The sequence below is a fragment of the Gracilinanus agilis genome, chromosome 1 (assembly GCF_016433145.1).
Source record: "Gracilinanus agilis isolate LMUSP501 chromosome 1, AgileGrace, whole genome shotgun sequence".
NCBI classification, from domain to species: domain Eukaryota; kingdom Metazoa; phylum Chordata; class Mammalia; order Didelphimorphia; family Didelphidae; genus Gracilinanus; species Gracilinanus agilis.
In genome coordinates, this window is record NC_058130.1 from 138,953,166 (window position 1) to 138,969,446 (window position 16,281).

General features: G+C 39.2%; 1 protein-coding gene across 1 annotated transcript in view; it reads left to right on the forward strand.

Moving 5' to 3' along the window:
* The first annotated feature begins 839 nt into the window (after positions 1 to 839).
* Positions 840 to 16,281, forward strand: part of LMF1 (lipase maturation factor 1) — a 731,135-nt gene continuing 715,693 nt past the window's right edge. The window contains exon 1 of the mRNA XM_044677651.1: positions 840 to 1,011. Coding sequence (XP_044533586.1) covers positions 840 to 1,011 — 172 coding nt within the window. The remainder of the gene's footprint in view (positions 1,012 to 16,281) is intronic.

Consider the following 16,281-nt stretch of genomic DNA (forward strand, 5'->3'; position numbering starts at 1 on the left):
TGAGGCAAAGTATATATCTCTCTCCGTCCTCTATAGAACTATTGCCTTGTAGAGTGATTTTTATTTTTATTACAAGTAATCGTTAGTAAATGGAATCATTAATTGTGGGATGGAGTGGTGTGAATTGGGAGAGAAACCCCAGAGAGGGCTTTATTATACTTAAAAGGCAGAAAATCGTTGTTGCCTCTTTCCCTGGCAGTAATTTGGTTCATCTCAGAAGTACGTCGGTAATTGCGGGTGGGGAGGAGACGGTTGGGTAAAGGAAAGCGGAGGGAGTGTGGGAGGGAACTGATTTAGAAAATTTTTCCAGCCCCATTCACTTAACAGATGCTGATACTTACAGAGGTAAATTACGACTTGTCCAAGAGGAACAAAACATAACAGATCTGGAGTTGTGAACTCAGGTTTTCTTGACCCCACACCCAGGGCTCTCACTAACCCACATTTCCAGCTAGGGAGTTGATGTTTCCACCTCTAATTCCTAACCCTCTGTACTTTACCAAAGCGTTTGGACCCTGATCAAGGGAGGTCTTGAATGCTTGCCATAAACCTTTGGGATAACCTCAGATATTTTGCAATCAAGACCCGGTGGCACAGAGATGCTACGGCAGTATAAAATTTCTAGTCCCGTTTAGACTCCAGCTCCCTTACTGGGCTGGGCAAGAGCTCTAGAATGAGCTTGGACTGTAAGAGGCGTGGCCACAGGGTGTGCCCATCCCTCTTCCTAGGACTTCAGAATCTCCTCGCTTTCCCTTCCCAGCAGAGGGTAAATTAGAAGGCGTGCGTGCGTGCGTGCGCATGCGTCTGAAGGGTTTCCTCTCGAGTCTCTCCTGCTTGCAATGGCTGCCCCCGTGGAATCTCTGAGGAAGAGAAGAGGAGGGGGCGATGCGCCCCAGCTCGAGCCCCTAAAAGTCCCCGGGCGGGAGCCTCCGAGCTGTCCGCCTTGTCTCCTGACGGGCACCTTCTGGCTGACTAGGATAGTGCTCCTGAGGGCCCTGGCTTTCGTTTACTGTGAGTCCTAAGCCGGGAAGAGAGTACCCGGAGACGCTCACGCGTCGTTCCCGCGTCGTCCCCGCGTCGTCCCCGCCCTCTGAGGCCTCCATCCCCGCAGCCCCGCCCCGCCGGCGGCCCCTCCCCCCTCCATCCCTGGTCTCTCTTCTGGTGTCTGCCGCCACTTGACTCTGCTATGGGAGCGGTGTAGAAAACACATCCCCTCTCACACCAAAAGCTTCTTATGGGACAATGTCAACGCCCTCCCCGCAAACCCTCAGAGCCTGGACTCCTGGCATCCTCCCTTCGTTTCGGGCGGGTCACCTTAGGAGCCGAGGCTTCAGTGTTCCTAGCTGTGAAATGGGAGGGTGGGAGATGGGTTTTGAAGAAAATGCCTTTGAAGGCCATCAGCGATAGCAATCTCTGTGGGTGGAATTCTGGCCTCTAGAGCAAAGGTTCCTTACCTTTTTAGAGATTCCAGCCGAAGCTTTTGGCTGAAGCCTCTGAACCCAGAACGATGTTTAAATGCATAAAATAAATTGGATTGCAATAGGATTATAGGATATATTACATAGGATTACAAAGGGAACCAATTATGTTGAAATGTTATAATAATAATTTAAAGGACCCTGGTTAGGAGTCCTTGTCCAGATTCCAGAACAGTCTTAGAAATCATTTACTCCAGTTTCTTGGAAGTATTCCTCTTCCTTCTTATAGATGATAAAAAAGATTCAGAAAGTACCTCAGACTTTAGATATTTTGTTTTTCCTCTCCTTCCTATCCTCTTTTATAGATGAAGAATTTGATGATAAAGGCCATCCCCTGGGAGAAAAGAACTTTGGAGGATATGAGAAAAATAAAAATTGTAAAGGTAGAGGCATGGATGGTGGTATTCCCTTACGAAGAGCATGGATTTCTGTGCATAAACCCATCATATTTTTTATTCCTGAAGTCATTATCTCAGGCAGGAAGGGCCAAAGTACCCCACAAGAGGGGATCCCTCCTGAGGACCTGGGCACCACCACCTCATTATCCTCAAAAGATGGGTCTCCAGATTTGACAGGTTGGGGAATGGGAAGGGATGTTTTTTAAACTGGCTAATATAATGTCCTTAACTTATGTTTGCCTCATACCTGTATCTCTTTTGCTAGTTGTTTCCTCAGATGGAAAATCTGAGAGGGTCAGGGGGTTTAAGTGACATCCAGGACCGATACGAGAATCAAAGCTTTGTTCTACTGGTTCCCAGAACAATCGTTTTTTTCTTACCACTTTGTTTTACCAAAATCTGTATGTTTCATAGTGTTTCTAAAGAGTTGCCTCCAGAGGTTTAGGATTATGTGGGTGTATGGTGCTCTGAGAAATTGCTAGAGGTTTAATTTCTAATTTAATTTCTAATCAAAATAAAATCATGTTAAAAATCATCTTGGGGGCCATGAAATAAATTTTGTGATTGTGTAACCTGGGTTTTTAGGCAAATGAATCTGATGTATATTAAAAAAAACTACATAGTTATAATTTATTGACTAGGACCTTTTTCACCAAAAGTAATTACAAAGCCATCGACAGAGCTACCAAAATAAATCATTTGCTGGTGATTTTTTCTCATGGCAAAGTGGATGTCAGCTACCTGAGTAGAGGCTGAAAGGAGATCCCAAGTTTTAATGTTTTTGATACAAAATAACCTGAAACCAGAAGGCAAATTATATCTAAGTTACACAAATGTGATACACAACTTTTGTTGTGAAACAAAAGAAAAAGACATCATAAAACAATAAAACATTCCATATTGTAATATAAGATTCCTCAATTCAAAGTCAAATAATTTTAAAACAAAATGAACTGTTCTAATAATTTGTAACGATGGAATCTGGTGCTCATCCTTTTAACTGCAGTTTCCCCTAACTGAATAAAATACTTTAAAGCTGCTTAGAATCATAATGTTAAACTTGGAAAGGATTTTAGAAATCATGTAATCCAACTCTTCATAATTCATAGATGAAGCAATTGAAGCTCAAGAAAAATTAAAAGATTTACCATTGTTTACAAAATAATGTAAGAGATAAAGCAGGGCTTTGAATCCAGGCCTTCTAATTCCAATTCTAGTGCTTTTCCCTTTTAGATTTTATTTGATTATTAATTATTTGAATAATGATTATTAATTATACTTATAAAAATGAGAATATAAAATATTTTAAATAATATTATCTATTCCTCATAAACTCCTAATAATAATAGCATAGATTTATAGCCCGAAGGGACTTCAGACCATTTAATCCAACACTTACATTTTACAAATGAGAAAATGGAGACCCAGGAAAGTAGTGATTTGCCCAAGGCAAAGAAGGTTAATAAGTAGCAAAACTAAGGTGTTACTCTCTAAATTCAGGGCTCTTTTCTATTTGTCTTTTTCTATACATTATAATATTTTTTCCTCCATTTTCTTGGTTATGTTTCCATTTTATTATTTGGCTCTTATCTTATCCGTTCCATCATTTTGGGCTTGCCTTTTTATATCTAGATATGTGTACTGATATATGTTGTTGTTATTAAAAATGAGGATGGCCGAGATTAAAAGGGAGAATAGTATTTTAATAAAAGCCATGCTGATAGAGATAAAATCATTAGACCACCCGCCTGTAAGTATTCAAAACTATCGCCTCAGCCATTTTTACCTCTCATACCTTAGCGTCCAGGCAGCTAAAGAGAACCCTCCCATCCTGACTCCACAAGTCTTATCCCCTCTCTTACATCATCACATTTCCTGTCTGCCATGAGGAATCATGGGAAATGTAGTTTTAAGGTCCCCCACAGGTCCACAGAAGTTTGTCAAACACTATATTGATACATATATTGAGGTTCAATCCTTCCAAATAGAACCCCAGGTGATTTTAACTAGCACAATGTGAATGAACAGAGATCATCATCACCTCTTGATTTGACTCTGCAATAATCCATTAATTGGTTTCTAGAGTTCAAGGTTTCCTTCCCTATTACTATCTTGCTTAATAAACTTCAGGGTCTTCCTACTGCTATAAACTCCTTTGTTTGGCATTTAAAGCCTATTGTAACCAGACTCCAATCTCCTTTCCCAGTCCCACTCTCCTTCGTGAACTCTTCATGAAGTTCAACCATTGTGACTTTAATATTCTTCACCTAGGACAGTAATGGGCAAACTACGGCCCGTGGGCCAGATGCAGCCAACTGAAATGTTCTTTCCCACTGTGTGACATTATTCCTAATCTAACAAATACAATGAGTAGGATAAAATACAATGAAACTTCTAAAGAGTTGCCTTAGAAACAGACTGACAGATGAGCATTTCCTTTCCTTTGGACCTCTTTAAAAAGTCTGCCCATCACTGACCTAGCACATACAGCTTTTGTGCTTTTACAGGTTGTCTTCCAAGAGTTTCATACTTCTTCCTCATCTTAGACATACCAGTTTTCTTCAAGCCTCAGCACAAGCAACATATGAAACTTCTTGAGCCCTAAACCCCAGGCATCCTTATTTTTCCAAATGCAGGGAATGGTTGAAGTATCATATAAGTTCCCATTGTTCCTGCTACTTCTCTCTTTATCATCACTCGAGATGGCCTTTAGTCATATACTCCTTCAGGAATTCTAGAAGAATAGGAGTGAGAGGTGGCAAGAAATTGACAGGGTTTGTTGGGAGACAGACAGACAGTGGTGACAATGTATGTAGTACCACCACGACCCAAGCTCTTGCTGTGCACAAAAGTAGACTCTTCCTTCTGAGTTAGCAGGACACTTTTATTCACAAAACATTTATATCTCCCCTTCATTACATTCTTCTTGGAGAATGTTAATTATGGCTTTTTCAAGTTTTTCCTGATTTTCTTGAACACTAAAGCTAAGGGTAATTGATTCTGATAGTTATTTGCTACGGCTTCTCCTTTAATGTGATTTTCAAGTAATAGAAGCATACTCTGTAATTCAGTAGTTGGACTTAATGAGTCTTCTTACCCTATTGTGGTAGGAGTTGGGAGGAGGAGAAGGAAGGAATTATATTATTTCATCAGCTGATGAAGCCATGACTTTTCACTGTAGGGATTTGGTTGGAATCTAGGTTTGACCAACTGACTAAACACCTAACAATGCCAAGCCTCTCTGTCAGGTCCAGTACAATGATAAGCTTGCTATAGCTGAGTGTCAATTCCCATCACAGAACCCCAAAACTTCTTGACTGGTTAGGTGCCACAGATCTCCTATTCTTTTCCATTCTTTCCTATTATTCTCAAACTTACCCGAAAACTGGTTTGGAAGAGGACATCATATTGAAAAAATATTAATAATCTTCACAGAGATTTTATATCTAAATTTATACACGTTAAGTAATCAAAGGCAGACTTTTTGACATTTTTTGTTCCTCTCTCCTCAAAGAAGGCAAGACACTTTGGGAGACAAAAATTTTGTGCTATTGTAGTCCTAGCAACAGATTTTGTTACCATGCAATCATACTACCCCAAACTGAGTTTAGCTTTTGTCTAGTACTGGTTTAAATTCTGACAATAGAGCAGATCACTTTAGAGCAATCACTGAAGATGCTTTATAATGATCCAGGGCTGGTATGATTAGTATAGCATCATTTCCATAGAGAAACATTTGGAGGATTTATGGAAAATTTTCCTTCCATGGGGAAGTGTAGGAAGAATAATTTTTTTTGGTCTTGAGTGACTTAATGAAATAAGGATTTTGAAGGATTGGACTGAACTGGCCATTTTTTTTCTTTTCCTTCTGCCTTCATAAGCATCTGCAGTGATTTTTCTTCCTTTCTAAACCCTTTGAGTTGTTATTCTAATTTTTAAAAATTATTCACACAGTCTTTTGTGAATTATTTGTATTCATGAAGGACAGTAAGTGGCAAGAAAATCCAAAGCAGATTACTGGGTGCAAGTAAAAAACAAAACAAAACAAGAACAACTTTTTTTATGTCACATCTAAAAAACATAGTTGAACGTGAGTAGTCTTTTGTACCGATTTCAAACATGGCTTCAGATTTTTACTCACAGTTTTAGAATTTTTTTTAATTAAACAAAATTTCAATTAACTCACCTAAACTATATCTACTGATGATTTCTATTGTATTCCACTTGTGAATATTCCCTCTTTGATGTCCAGCTTGTTTGTTAGACAGCTTGTTTGGGCTCCACTTGCCCTGATTAGGTGGAGATTTCTTTATGGAAGCATTCCACAACTTATTAGTGATTGTACCTAAATTTTCACTAAGAAGCCTATATGTGAATATAAGAAATGAATATTGAGTGATATGTTATGTTCTATACATTTATAGTTTGTGAAAAAGGATTGCTATTTCTTGGTAATTTTTTATCCTCAGTTTTTTGGTTACTTTAAAAAATTATTTCCTTGTTAGCTTCCTGAATTTCAGTCAACTATTCTTCAAAATGCTTTTCCTTTATCACTTCCCATATTTGAGGACCTTTAAGTATCCATCTTTAGTTTTGGCCTCAGTGGTTCTTGGATATTTATTTTTTTATGTAAATCAACCTCCATTTTGATTTCTCACCTTGGAAAAATCTCTCTTATAACTAACTAAAATTCAAGCCAAATTCCACTAACAAAAGCAACCACGTCTACCAGTATATGCATTTTTTAATTCTTTAAAATATTTATTTTAAAACTTTTTCGTTTTAATTTTGAATTCCAAATTCTCTTCTTCCCTTCTGCCCCCACTGAGAAGGCAAGTAGCATATCATTTATACATGTGAAATGATGGGAAATATTTCCATATTAGCCATATCACAAAAAGCAAGAAAGTTAAGAAAAGTGAAAAAAAATTATCCTTCAATTTGTACTCAGAGTTTATCAGTTCTTTCTCTGGAGGTGGATGCATTTTTCTTCATGCGTCTTTTGGAACTGTATTGATCAGAATAGCTAAATTGATTATCATTACAATATTGCCATTACCTGGTACAATAATCTGGTTCTGCTTACTTCACTTTGCATCATTTCATAGAGGTCTTGCCATGTTTTTCTGAAACGATTCTTCCTTGTCATTCATTATAGCACAATAGTACTCCTTCACAGTCATGTGCATAACTGGTTTAGCCATTCTCCAACTAATGGGCATCCCTTTCAATGTTCAGTTCTTTGCTACCACAAAAAGAGGTGCTATAAAATATTTTTGAACATATAGGTCCTTTTCTTTTTTCTATGATCTCTTTGGTATATGACTTAGTAGTGATATTACTGGGTCACTGGGGATGCACAATTTTATAGCTCTCAGGGCATTGTTTCAAATTGTTCTCCAGAATAGTTGGACTTCACAGCAACAAGTTCATTAATGTACTTATATTCCCTTATTCCTTCCAGCATTTTTCATTTCTGATAGTTGTAAGGTAGGATCTCAGATTTGCTTGAATGAGCATTTCTCTAATAGTGATTTAGAACATATTTTCTTGACCAGATAGCTTGGATTTCTTCTTCTGAAAACTACCCGTTCATATGCCTTGACAATTTATCAACTGGGGAATGGCTCATATTTTTAAATTTTTGACTCAATTCCCTACATATTTGAGAAAAGAGGCCTTTATCAGAGGAATTCATTATACAAATTTTTTATAGTACTTCATTGTCTGTGGTACCTTTTATCAGAATGTAGTTTCCATGATTCTCTCTTTTAATTCCGACTGTTTTTGCTTTTGCTTCTTCTAAGCTCATGAATGATACCCCTGCTTTTTTTTTTTTTTTAACTTTGGCTGAAGCATAATAGATTCTACTCCATTGCCTTATTTTATCTCTCTGTGTGTCTTTCTGTGTCAAGTATATCTCTTATAAATAACATATTGTTGGATTCTATTTTCTAATACATTCTGCTATCTGTTTCCATTTTGTGAGTAAGCTTATCTCATCCATATTCATATAGTTACTAATTGTGAATTTCCCTTCATCCTGTTTTCTTCTGTTAATCCATTCTCTCTTGTGATTTATTCCCTTCTTGAAAGTCTTTTGCTTCTGACCACAGCATTCTTTAATCTGCTTTCCCTTTTATCACTCCCCCATCTTCTCTTATAGCCTCTCCCTCCTATTTCCTTGTTGGGTAAGATAGATTTTTGTGTGTGTGTGTGTGTGTGTGTGTGTGTGTGTGTGCATGCCTGCTTCCCTCTTTGAACCAGTTCCCTTGAGAGTGACATTCAAGCACTGCCTACCACTTCCCCTATTTTCCCCTATACTATAAGAGCTCTTCCTTGTCTGTCTTTTTTATGTGAGAAAAATTTCCTCATTCTACCTCTCTTTCCCCCTTCTCTCAGTGCATCCCTCTTTCTTACCTCTTAATTTTTTTTTGAGATCGTGAATCAATCATAATTGACTCATACCCATTAGACTCTTTGTTTTTGTAGACTGCTTTTAACTGTCCTAATAACAATAAAAATTTTAGGAATTATTTATATCATTATTATATATATTTATATCATTATTATAGCATCTTCTGACATAGGAATGTAAACAGTTTAACCTTATTGTGTCTCTTATGTATTGTCTTTCAGGCTTACCTTTTTATGCTTCTTTTAGATCTTGTGTTTGCATGTTAGATTGTCTCTTCAGCTATGGTCTTTTCATCAGGAATGCTTGAAATTCCTCTTTATAGTAAGCAACCATTTTCCCTCAAAGGATTATATTTATTTTTTCTGGTGTTTATTCTTGGTTGTAATCCTAGTTCCTTTGCCATTAGAAATATCATATTCTAAGCCCTCTGCTCCTTAAAGTGGAAGCTACTAAATTTTGTATTCCTGAATGTGGTTCTACAGTATTTGAATGGTTTCTGTCTGGCTACTTGTACCATTTTCTCTTTGACTTGTGAGTTTAGGAGCTATGATATTCCTAGAAGTTTTCATTTTAGAATCTCAGGAGGTAACCAGTAGATTCTTTCAATTCTTATTTCATCCTCTGAATCTAAGATATTGGGGCAGTTTTCCTTTACGTTTCATATTTCAAGAAATAAGATATCTAGTCTCTTTTTTTTGATCATGGCTTTTAGGTAGTCCAATAATTCTTAAATGATCTCTCCTTGATCTATTTTTCATGTTAGTTGTTTATCCATTGAGATGGTTTACATTCTATTTTTTCATTTTTTAATTTTGTTTTATTGTTTCTTGATGTCTCATGAAGTTATTAGATTCCATTTGCCCAGTTCTAATTTTAAGGAATTATTTTTTTTCAGTGAGCTTTTGTACCTGTTTTCCATTTGGCATTTCTGCTTTTTAAGATATCATTTCCTTCAGCATTTTTTGTGCCTCTTTTACCAAGATGTTAATTCTCTCTTTTTTTTCTCTCTTCAAACCCTTACTTTCCATCTTATGTATTGACTGTAAGGCAGAAGAGTGGTATGGGCCAGGCAATGGGGGTTAAGTGACTTGCCCAGGGTAACTGTCTTCCTAGATATGACTAGGAAGAGTCAGAATTCAGATTTGAACCCAGGGCCTTCCCATCCCTAGGCCTTTCTCTCAATCTGCTGAGCCACCTAACTGCCCCTATTAATTCACTTTTTGTAATTTCCTTGCATCATTCTTATTTCTTTTCCCAATTTTTCTTCTACTGCTCATTTCTTCCTTTAATTCTTCCAGGGCTTACTGGGCTTGTGTCCAATTAACATTTTTCTTTTGAGGCTTTGGTTCTACATGGTCATCTTCTTCTGAGTGTCTTGATCTTCCCTGCCACTGTAGTTGCTTTTTATGGTCAAGTTCTCTTTTTATTGTTTCCTCAATTTTACAGGCTATTTCTTGATTTTAAATTTATGTTAATGTTGGAGTATGGAAGCACTATCCCAAGCTTCAGGCATTTTTGTGTTACTTTTCCAGAGCTCCTTTTGGGGGTCTGCAACTTTTCAGTGTTTCCAAGGTGGTGCGATCTGGGGAGAGGTTTGGTCAGTGCTTTCCTGGTCTGTGTTCTGGTCTTTACCCAGGAAAGGCCCCTGTTCTTTCAAGCTAGACATGCTAGTGTTTCTGTCGGCCTTGGAACTGTGACCAGTACCTGTCTTCTTTGTGATTGACCACAAATGCTCTTCTCCACCCTGGAAGCAGGTATGGGCAATAGAGTTGCCATCAGTGCCAGCAACACCTATTACCAGCAAAGTGCTTATAATCTCTTTCTGACCAGTTGTCCAAACAACCCCTTTGCTGTCTCTGGTCAGAGAGCTCCTGAAGCTGCTGTTGCCACTATTGAAACCACCTCCAAGTTCGTGCTACTGCTGCATGTACCTTGTCCCTGTTCCCCACTCCTGTGTCATAGACCTCTCCTACAAACCTCCTAAGTTATATTAAATTGGAATAGTGCCTCACCCTAACCTTTTCTTTATTCTACAACTCCAAAATTTAATTTGAGGCATTATTTCAGAGTTGTTTGGAGAGGATTAGCTGGGTCATTGCCTCTAATCTGCCATGTCATGGCTCCCTAAATACAACATTCTACATCTGTATCTCTTTTCTCCTTTTATCAAAAAGAGCCAGATGTGTTACTCATCTTTTTTTCTGAACTAAGACTGGTTATTGCAATTCCCTTGACTTTGGTGTATTTTAGTATTACCATTTATATTAATGGAGTCATTATGTATATTGTTCTTTTGGTTCTACTCCCTTTACTCTCTGTTACTCAAAATGAGCTTTCCCCTCTTCTAGATAATAGGAACCATTTTCTATTATTTCACTATACTCTTTCCTTCTCATTAAAGAATTTTAAGTGTGAATCCTATGGATCATTATCATGTACCCTTAAGGGGTTTGGGAACCACTAGATGGGAACCACTGGAATGCTAGACTTGGTTTCAGGAAGATGTGAGTTCAAATCTTGCCTCTTTTATTAGCTTTGTGTTTGGATAATCACCTCATCTTTTTCTTCTTCAATAGCCTTATTTGTAAAATGAGGATAATAAAAACATCTAGCTCCCAGGGTTGTTGTGAGGATAAAATGAGATTATTTTTTTAATTAAAAAATTTTATTTATTTAGAATATTTTCCCACGGTTACATGATTCAAGTTCTTTCCCTCCCCTCTTTCCTACTCCCTCCTGGAGCTGATGAGGAATTCCTCTGGGTTATACATGTATCATTGTTCAAAACCTATTTCCATATTATTAATATTTTCAATAGACTCAACATCCTCAATCATGTCCGCATTGAACCACATGATCAATCATATGTTTTTCTTCTGAGTTTCTATTCCCACAGTTCTTTCTCTGGATGTGGATAGTGTTCTTTCTCATAAGTTCCTTGGAATTGTCTTGGGTCATTGCATTGCTGCTAGTAAATAAGTCCATTACATTTGATTGTTCCACAATGTTTCAGTTTCTGTGTACAATGTTCTGGTTCTGCTCAAAATAAGATATTTGTGAAGGGCTTTGAAAATCTTAAGGCACTATTTAAGTGCCAGCTATTATTATTATCATTGTTAGGTTACATCTCTAACTATTTCAAACTTTCCTTTTTCTAACACAAAATCTAAGGTGGAGTAATCTTATTATTTCTGAGGTTTTTGTCACTTGTACTTTAAGCAGCACTCTTGTTAGTGAAAAACAAGTACTGAGTTGCAGTTTCCCTCATTAGTTCTTCCTTTTGAAGGATAACATTATCATTAAGCCAAATAGATATTTTTAGCTATTTTGCTAAGAGAGTGATAGAGACAGGGAGGCAGACAAAGAGAAGAGACCTGTTTAGTTGGACTTGATTAGTTTCTAAGTAGATATGTGTCTAGTTTGATCCATCTTGGGGCCAAAAACCTGTTGTTATATTTTAAGCTGTTAATTAGAAATCCAAAGGCCCTTCTCAGAACTTTTTTCTTAACTAACTTTTCACTTCCTAAACCTGCCTTTGTTTGCTGAAGTCCTTGCTTTTGATTACCAATACTGATGAATATGTTATTTGTGATTCCCAAAGTCTTTAGTTTCTCCCTTAGATTTTATAATCTTTAGCATTGCTTTCTAGAGGCTGTTAGGTGGTGCTGGAAATGAGTGCTAGACCTGTATAATCAGAAAGACCTGAGTTCAGCTTCAGATATCTATGTGATCTTGGGCAAGTCAGTGAATCTCCCAGTTGTAAAATTGGGACAATAATAACATCTAGCTTCAGGGTTCATGAGGATTTTACTTTGCAAATGTTAAAGCACTATATAAATTATTATTAATAATTGTAGTATCATTGATGCCAGCATGAGTAACCAGAAGTGTTATAATAGTCCTGTTTTTTTGACCAATATGAGGAATTTATTATGTCCTAGAATAGTGATGGTGAACCTTTTAGAATCTTTTAGAGACCACCTGCTGTGCCTCCCCCCCTCCCCCCTTTCCCTAGACTACATGCAGTGCCCTGCCTCCTCCAGACTGAATGCAGTCTGCACCGACAATGGACCCCACTCCCCACCCAATCTCCCCAGCCCCAGCCAGTGGATCTTGTATGGAGGAAGGTCTACTTTTCAGCTGGCTGACTACCTTAGGTACCTCTCTTTAGGAAAAGTCAGATGGGAGAGATTCTTCCATCAGCAAGCCTGTAAGGGGTAAAAAGGGGTTTTTATGGGTTCAATATATTAAAAGGTGGTCACCAGGGGAAATTTCCCCAATTAAGGAATAATCTCAAGTCAAAATTGACTTATGTTGATTTATTTACAATTAGGAAGGTTGAAGGTAGGGAAATTGAGAGAGAGAAACTCTGGCCCGGACCAGAGGCCCAGCAGAGGGGCACAAAGGTTAATTAAACAAGGCTTCTAGCCACAAGGCCTTTTACACTTAGAGAGGCAAAAGAGGCCTCCCTGAGGGTAGAGACTCCAGAAACAACAAGGGAGGAGAAGGAGAGTCAGCCTAATTTACCCACGTGGAACAGTCTTGGTCATGAACCAGCAAAGCTCCCTCAGGTCCCCTTCATTGCACCAGTGGCATCCTCTTCCTCTCTGCAAGGGCTCACCTATAAAGGACTCACCTATAAGTCACTTCCAGTGTCTTCCCTTAGCCTGCATGTCCAATTACAATAGAAGCTTTCTCATAGAAAGCGTAGGGGGCGGTGCCTCAATTCTGATTGGTTACTTACTCTAGCACATGTGGGTTAGGGCCTCCCAAAATTGGAAAGTGCTCTCACCTTTGTGTAGACTTAATTTAATTATCACAAGCCCTGCTACCATTCAGTTGGGGGGGAGGAGAGGCAACTTAAATAGGAGTTCTAGAATAATATAAACTTCCCTTTTTAAAAAACAAAATCATCCTTTGGGGCAGCTAATCCTGATCTGGGTTCAGTTCAAGTCTGGGCTAAAATTGCTTTACCAATGATTCTGGTCTGTCTATAGTTCAACTGACCTGAAGTCTTCAAGGTGAAGACAGTGCTGCCAGGGGGCCTTGTGCTCCACCTTTCTCTCCCCCCCCCCCCACCTCCATCCTTTCCCCTCTGTTTTGGAGGGACTGGAGTTCTTGAAAGTGTGGAGTAAAGATCTGAGAGATCTTTGCCATTCTAAATAAGTAAAAAGGGAGGTCAGATAGAATGCAGACAGATTCAACTTTATTGGAGCTAAATGGCAGGGAGGGTGGGGAAAGGGAAGTGAAGGAAAAGGGACACTGTCCACACAAGCCAAGTGCTCAGGCTTGGGACAAAATGTCTCTCTCCATCTACGTACAAGAACAGATTTTTAAAAATAATATTGACTTAAAATCTCTCAATTCCACCACCTCTCAACCAACCCTGTATTGGGGGTTGGGGGTGGGGTGGTTGTGATGTTCATAATCTTGAGCATGTGATTTTCAACATTATGTGTCCCTAACCCCCCATCATCAAAAACCTATGACTATCATGTGATTTACAGCCTGAGACAGTAAAGATACATTTACAATCCCCTGTTCCTTCCATCTTCAGCTTGACTTAGTGCTATCTCTTACTCCTTCTTGGTTTCTCTGAGTTTGTCCCTTCCCAGAGCTGATATCCATCCTGGACTACAGATAAGGTTTTGAAAATAGGTCAGGAAAACAAAAAATTTTAGGTGGGGCAGTTTTATTCTAAGCCCCTAGATCTTTCTGGGGTCCTGGAAATTAGGATTATAAGCCAAATATTACTCTGAGAATTACACATTTAATCTCAACCCACACAAAGGCAAAGGAGGAGCCCAGGGAGGGGACAGGGGAGGCTTTGCAGGTTTGGAAGTTGAATGGGAGCGGGGTATTTGGTGTGAGCCTCCATGGCTGTTTCCTTCTTTCCTGCCACCCAGAGTGGCTGCATGTGGCCCACTGCAGAGGCTCAGCTGCTCCTCCTTGAAGACCTGGCGCTGAATCTCCCCCTTAGCTTCGGCCTCCTCTCTCCAAGGAGGAGCGTCATATAGAGCCCTGGACCAGACAGGGAAGGGAGAAAGGGAGGGGAGTGGCCTGAGTCCTCTGTTCAGGGGAGAGAGTAACTGCAGTAACTGCAGGGAAGAGTGGTGGGGAAGGGGAGGGGAGCAGCTCCACTAGAGTTCCTCTTCCTTTCTAGTCACTAACTCTGCCTGGGACAGTACCTGCCCACAGAGAGGTCACTGTAGGCCATTTTTGGCACATGTGTCATAGGTTCACCATCACAGTCTTAGATTATGTCCTCAATTGATGCCAAACATTTTTGGTTAAATTGTCATAGAAAAGTTGGATACTAGGGCTATAGGCAAGAATGATAAAGGAGTGAGGAGCTTGCTTCCAGGGGCTCTAGAGATCAAGGGGTTGTTTGTATTATTATCAGATCAAGAAATAGCTCCCTCTATAATCCTTATCAGGGTATTATCACCAACTACTACTACTCCTTTCTTCCACGGACTTTTACTGGATGGCATTTTACTTTGTGGCACAAGTGAATTTACCTTATTCTTTGGAGGACAAGGAGCTGCTATTTGAAGAGAAAGAAAGTACTTAACTTCATATACTTAACTTCAAGTATAAGTGGTCACCTTTTTTTCCTCCTTTGTGGCATATTTTCCCATCCTGTAACATTAGGACCCAGGTCATATTTTCACTTTGCTTCTTGAGATCATTTTTCTTTATTTTTCCTTTTTTACATAAAATTTCTTCTATGGAAAAAAAAACAAAACTTCATTCTCTCTGATAGCCTAGTATATAGACTATCTTTGATTCTTTCTTCTTTTCTGAGAGAGAAACCAGTCTTTGAGTGTTAAAAACAATTACTTTAGGAAGATGAAAGTGTTTTCCATGCCAAGCACTGAAAAATTTTCCCTTGCTCTTCTTACCCTCTGGAAGCAAGCTTCTCACTCCTTTGTTATTCTTGCTAGTAGCCATCTTGGCCAACTTTTCTGGAGAAATCTTTGATTGAAAAGGTTTAAAATGTTGGACAAAAATATGTTGTTTTCGAATGCTTTGAGAGCCGGGTTAAGATGGCGGCAGAGTAAAAAGCAGCTCTTAACCTCTCCTGACTGAAACACACAAAACTCCTCAAGGAGACATAAAAACAAGTCCAGACGAACGGAGGAACCCCACAACAGGGTGCAGCGTGGAAGGTACGTGGAATCGGGACATTTCCATGCTATAAAGGGGTGAAACAGCTCTCACTAAATCGTGGGCTGAGCAACCACCCCACCCCCACCTCCTCCACACACAACACCTATAGCGCCGAAGCCAGTTAAAAAGAAATAGAGCAAGTTTGGGGCACCCATCGAGTCATTGGCAGCTACAGGGCCTGTTCCTGAGAGCAGCAAGATTTGGGACCCCAATAAGGGGTCCCAAATAAATAAATTTGAGCGCGGGAGAGCGCAGGCGCGGCGGAGGCGTGGGTGGAGGCAGACACAGCCACGAGCCAAAGCTCTGAAACCCTGAGTGGGGAACCAGTGCAGACGGGCATACGACTGTGGAAGCAGTGCCCTGAGACTTGTAAAGGAACCTCCAGCAGAGGATCAAGCAAGGGGGTCCACCAGGGGACTTGACCTTGGAAAAAACCAGAACTCAGACCTCAGAAGCCAAAAGACCACGGCGAGGATAAAGCTGAGAAGCTGCTGGGCTAATGATGGCTACCCAGACTCAGGAAGTTCAGAAGAGAAAGCTAAACAACAAGAAAAAGAAGTCTTTAACACTCGACAATTTTTTTTTTTAATTATGACATGGTTTATTAACCCTCTAAATTAAGCTAAATATCACATGTTGAGAATCTCTGCTGTACAACGGCCCTGACGTGTTTTTGTTGTTATTATTTTTTTTTTGCTGATAAAAATAATCTAGCATTTATTAGAATTTTTTTAACATTTATTAATATTCATTTTTAACATGGTTACATGATTCATGCTCCACCTTTCCCCTTCAACCCCCCCCCCCGGACCCC